Raw genomic sequence first — 6,112 nt, 5'->3', positions numbered from 1 at the left:
CTACTGGTAACTTGTCATTTAACAATCAAAAATTAATCTAGTTGGTCACATTGGAGTGCTGGTATTTTGAACACTATCGCATCATATCATGACCCTGCATATTGAGGCGAATCGCATCGTAGGTGTTATGGTGTATTGTACCGTCCCTAGTAAATTGGCCAAAAGTGGCACAACAACATGAGCAAAATTATTTTCATGCACAAATCAGGCTTGTTCTGAAGGACCGGAACAGGAGGCTTGGACTGAATGAAAACAAGGTCTTTATTATGAATGAAAATAAACAAGGACGGTGAAATACAAGCACTTTGAAGTTCAAAGAAGAGTCGAGAAATTTTCATCAGTTGGGACTGGTATAATTAAAAGCACAAACAATAAAAATATCATATGTCCAATCAATGTCGTATTGTTACAATGAAAAATAAAAAGTCAAACTGTCACGACAAGAAAATAAGTTGTACGATTACTATGAGAATAAAAGTCGTATTATTGCGTAGGGGTACTGTAGCTGAATAAGCAGCTATTCATTTTACATTGCGCGTTGCCGCCTATGCTAAAATCAGCAATCATGAAAGCATCTTGTAAGGCTGTGTTTAAGAATCAGTTTCCAAAATTAGGAAATCCTTCATCTTTTAGCTCATCTACATTAAATTATAATCAACAGAAGGATTTGTAATAATGCTTCGTCATAGCTACCAGCAGGGGCGGACTGGGACTAAAAAGCAGCCCTGGACTTTGACTCAGCCCAGCCCATAAGAATCGCTATACGAAGGGAAACACAGACCCCATAGGGGGGTCCGGGAACATGCCCCTGCCGGGGGAATTTTTTTTTTTTTTTTTACATTTTATTGTAAAATGCACCAATTTCGTGCACTTTGAGAGAAAAATGAAGAAAATGTGTCTAGACTGTGACTGTCTGACTACGGGCGCTCAAAGTACTGCAAGGCTGAACTGGAGTTGGATTCATTTTCTGTACTAGCTCTATGATCAACCTGAATAAACAAATGAAAGAATTTATTTTTCAAAGCAAGTTTTACGTATCCAATTGATTATAATATATCTCTATAGATCTCTGTCTATAAAATGACTTCATTGTTTATGCCATAATTCAGTGGTCTCCAAACTATTCCACATAGGGCTGCGGCGGGCGCAGGATTTCATTCCAACAAAACAAGACAAAACCTCTGCACCAATCTGGTGTCTTACAAGTGTAATCAGTTGATTGCAGTCAGGTGCTGCTTGTTTTAGCAGAAACTTCATTGGTTAAACTGTCGGTACTCGATCGGTTAAAACAAAAACCAGGCCCCACAGCGGCCCTTGAGGACCGGTTTGGAGACCCCTGCCATAATTAATCTTGCCATACAAATAATAAATTTCAATGAAAATACAATACACATTTCAAGACAAATCCTGTATACATAAACTTCATTGGAAAGTATTAACCAGAAAACAAAACGATATATAAATGATTAATAATGTATATAACATCAATTTAACTACCTAAACTTTAAAGTAAAACCATTCATTTTATTAATATTTTGTTATATTTCTTCTGAATTAATATTGCTATGCTGCGTGTGCATACATTGTTTTACGGCTAAAATATTTTTTCTTAGGAGAGGGATAGTAGGACTAGCATACTGTAACTTGACACGATTGCAAACGGGTACATCGACTAGCTGGCACTAACCCTTTAATTGTCATTTATTTGATTTAAAATGTAGCTACCTGATGGATAACAATTGCCAGTTTACAGAGCAAGTAACCCTTTTCATCCCAATTTACTTGCCCTGCGCTTGTCTGGGGAACTTCCAACAGTTTATCGTTGCCCCCTCCCTCTTCTTTTCTCTCTCCCAGCACCGTCTGCACGTCAGAGCGGCTGCAGCTCCCTCTCACCATCGCCGGGAGCTGAGCTGTTGTTACCCGACGTGGCCGTTGCAGACAGACTGCTGCTTGCGAAAATATTTGTCGATTTATGACATTTTAATGCTTCACTCTCCAGTTTCTTTAATTTTTTCTCTCTAACCTTCTCCGCGCCACCCTGCTCTTTTCAGTTTTTTTGCCACCACCATCCATATTGTGCATTAACACTCGTCGCTATTTTGCTTCCACAAGGAAGGAACCAATGAAGGCTACTCTGTGCTTTCGTCGTTCCTAGTCTATCAGATTGGCGGTGAAAAGCCAGGCGCATTGCTGCCACCTGTCGGATTGGATGCGAACTGTAGATAATCAGAGGATGGGGGGATAAAAACAGTGATGCATAATGAATGGCGGCCGCCGGCCGTCCAGGGCACCGGCCGTTCTGTGATCCTCCAGAACCCACAGATTACCAGTCCGCCCCTGGCTACCAGCTAAGGTACATGTATGTAAAGTGCGTAGCTGATTATTTAGCTACATTACCTCTACGTAATAATACTTTTCTTGTAGTAACAGTACAACTTTAATATCGTAGTCCTTTTACCCCCCCCCCCTTATTTTTCCCTAATACTCTGTCGTAATATATCACTGTCAATCAAAGGTAGTAATAGTAATTTTTTTTATTTGTAATCATCCCCACCCCAAAAACATTATTTGTGAGCCAATCATAATTTTCCATATTGATTGTAATTATATTATTTATCAATGATTCAGAATTTTTGTAATTTGGGATCTACTGTTTCAAATATTAACTGTGAAGAGTTAATATTTGAAAGAGGGGGAGTATAGTATAAAAAAATGCCACTTAACTTGACAGTTAAATCAGGTGAGCAAGTACTATCGTGTGGATCCACACAATACAAGGATTAGACAAAGCAGATTTCAGACACACACTTGTCTCTTAATCTGATACTTCCAAGCGAACCCTTGACCACAAACTGAGCAGGAAAATGGTTTTTCTCCTGTGTGGGTTCTTGTGTTTTTTTAAGTTGCCTTTGTCAGAGAATTTTTTACCACAAACGGAGCAGGAGAAAGGGTTTTCACCAGTGTGGGTTCTTGTGTGTCTTTTCAAGTTGCCTTTGTCAGAGAATTTTTTACCACAAAAGGAGCAGGAGAAAGGTTTTTCACCTGTGTGGCTCCTTATATGCATAATATAAGTATAGTTATTAGCAAAGGTTTTCCTACACTGAGACCATTTTCAGAGATTGTCATCACGGTGAAATTTCTTAGGACCATCATTTTCGTAAGGTGAGTGTGACGTGGCGCCATTTCTATCTGACGGTGTGATGAAAATGTAGGCTTGCAATCCTTCTGTTGAGCTGCTGCTGCTGCTGCCGCTTGGAGGCGCCGTCCCTTTGCTGACCTCACTCGGACCATCTTCACTCTTCAAGGGCTCACCAGTCAACCTGGTGATAGTCTTCCTCTTTAATATATGGCAGCTTTACCTCCTCCCTTTTGACTGGAAGTTGCACCCCTCTCTTTTGCTGTTGAGAGTGCTCTGGCTCTTTCTCTTTCATATGTGGGTGCTCAACTTCCTCTTTAACACCAGGAGACTCCTGCCCCTCAAGACCAAGATATTTGCTGAAACCTGCAAGACACAAATAGACAAATAATATGTTTTATGAGCCGTCTATCCAGCTAGTAGGCCGTGAGGTTAGGCTGGCTAAGAGAGCATGCTGGAGAGGTATGTACTGTACGTGCTCATACCAGATGCGTTCTGGGCTGTCAATCCCATGACGACGATGCGCTGATTGGCTGTTAATCATTGTGCATTGACACACCCTCATCCTTCAGGCGCAACAGTGGCAATTTATTTGCGGCAGGAGCGTTGCTCATACACGTGGCACGACATCAATTGGCACGTCTGAGAAAGGTGGCCAATGAAAACTGCCAATTAAATGAAGAACGGACTGACAAATATAAATTTATCTTTCCATCTTCGAGCACGAAGCCAATGTGTCCTTTGTGTCGAAGCACAGTTGCTCTGATGAAACGTGAAAACATAAAATGCCACCATGAGAAGGGCCACCACAATTTTAATCAAGAATGCCCTCTCGAAATCGGATTAACTTAAAAAAATCTGAAAAAGTCGTACGAGCCTTCGAGCACAAAACTGACCTCGTGCATGACAGAACAGCTAAATAGTTGCCTGGATCATGGGTCAAGAAAGCATTTCATGATGCAGAAATGATCCAATCCAAGACGTTTTGACGCCTTGTTAGAAGGCAAGGAATGTTTCTAAATTGAAGTAAATCCCACATACATACTCAATTCATTCGCTGCCATCCCTCACACTTCAAACAGCTTGGACGTCTATGGTTGTCAGTGGTAGCCAATGCCAGGCAATTAGTGCGTTTTGGGGCATTTCATGTCATTTCCTGATAATTTTTGGGCACTTCCTTAAGTTCCTTTCCATTTTTGGGGCATTTATGGTCGTTTCCTGTTCATTTTGGGATACTGAAAAGCAGGTGTGTAGTAATGCGTTACATACGTCTAAGAGTAGTTTACCTAAGCCATAGTTTTTACTTTTACTTGAGTATATTTTTGAAGATAAAATACTACTCTTACTCCGCTACTTTGGGCTACACAAGAGTCGTAAGATTTGTTCTTTCTGCCAGCGATGCCAAGAGTAGCTCGACCAATTTCGGCAATGAAACGTTGCAACAATAATCACATGACTCCATTTTACCAATCAGATGCAAACTTGACGTTGCCATTGCGTTTTGCAACCAATTTATAGACCCTACTCACATGAGGTCACAACCACGCCTCCGCGCCATATTGTCCGTCAGCTCGTCGGGTTTAAGCATTACCACCACGTAAATTCCTCCTATTATGGCGTGTTTTTCTGCTATTTAACATTAATAATCAAAATGGTGAAGGCGTGTGTCGCGGTTGGTTGCAATTTAAGAGAAGATAGACGGAGAGACTTGAAGTTCTACCTTATTCCGAGAGACCCGAAGAGGAGAGCGAGATGGACTGCTGCAATTCGACGAGAAAACTGGGCACCAAATGATCACTACAGATTATGTAGTAGTCATTTTATATCTGGTAAGATGCATTTAATATATATTTAGAGGGTTTTGGGCTGACAACCACAATTAAGATCATGCGAGGCTACTCGCCGACAACACACAGTTTCAAATTCAAGATGCTTATTTCTTCCACCATCATTATTTTTTGAATAATATTTAGCTGGTACCAAGTGAAAGAAGTTAAACAGGTGTGTCCAAACCTTTTGCAAAGGGGGCCAGATTTGGTGTGGTAAAAATGCGGGGGGCTACCTTGGCTGATTTACATAGAACAATATATTTAAACAAATTTTAGCTAGCCCTTCTGTGTGTCACATTTGCTTTATAATTTTTTAAATTCATAATTTCAACAATCTCGTCTTTGTGGCGTTCTCTTTTGACACTCGGGCTCTTGCGAAATACTGCTGCTGTGAAATTAAACTAGCTTCAAGTTGCTATAATTTCTCGCTGCATATCTTCCCTGTAATGTCGTACATGTCAGCGTGTTTTGTACGGTAATATCATTATCGCGTCACATCGAACTCTTTGAAAACAGCGACTGTCTCTTAGCAAATGAGGCAGACACAGTTATTGCGTGTTTTATTGAAGAAATAGTCCAATATCCACCTATCCTTGAAGCGTCGGCCATCGGAGTCAACTTTTTTTTTTTATTGATTGTCGCTATTTTAGAAAATTGGAAGTAAAGGGTCACACGGGGTAATGTTGCTTAGAGTGCTGCTCTTAAAGTTTTTCAAACTTTCGTGAGAATAGGCTGATTTTGTGTGGACAAGATAGTTGTAGATATCAGGGTAGCAGATGTCAGGCAGAGAGGGCGAAGACAGCGGGTCAAAAAATATCGATTTAGGCATCAAATATGGATCTGGCGAATGGATAGACTGAAACTTTTCCACATAACGCCTTTTATGCAACGCATCCAATGAGTTTACAGCGTCTGAAAACACCGGGGCTTCCAATTGCACTATAAATTGCATGACAAATTGAAACCATTGAGAATATGGATAAACACTGACGGACAATATGGCGGCCGGATACAGCGACACGTCATTCTGTGACGTTGGTGAGTATGGTTTATATAGGTAAAACGGCGCCATTACAGCTTGAGCGCGACAATGCGTGAGTGGGTCATGCAGTGCATGCATTAATTGCGTTAAATATTTTAACGTGAT

The 6,112-nt window shown here is 40.7% G+C and overlaps 1 protein-coding gene across 1 annotated transcript in view; it reads right to left on the bottom strand.

The window, feature by feature from the left end:
* Nucleotides 1–2,515: 2,515 nt before the first annotated feature.
* The window catches only part of LOC130928666 (zinc finger protein OZF-like), a 70,724-nt gene continuing 67,127 nt past the window's right edge, over nt 2,516–6,112 (bottom strand). The window contains exon 8 of the mRNA XM_057855385.1: nt 2,516–3,050. Coding sequence (XP_057711368.1) covers nt 2,816–3,050 — 235 coding nt within the window. The 3' untranslated portion in view covers nt 2,516–2,815. The remainder of the gene's footprint in view (nt 3,051–6,112) is intronic.

This window comes from Corythoichthys intestinalis, chromosome 13 (genome assembly GCF_030265065.1).
Source record: "Corythoichthys intestinalis isolate RoL2023-P3 chromosome 13, ASM3026506v1, whole genome shotgun sequence".
Lineage (NCBI taxonomy): Eukaryota > Metazoa > Chordata > Actinopteri > Syngnathiformes > Syngnathidae > Corythoichthys > Corythoichthys intestinalis.
Note: the sequence above shows the minus strand (reverse complement) of the source record. Positions and strands in the feature narration are given on the sequence as shown.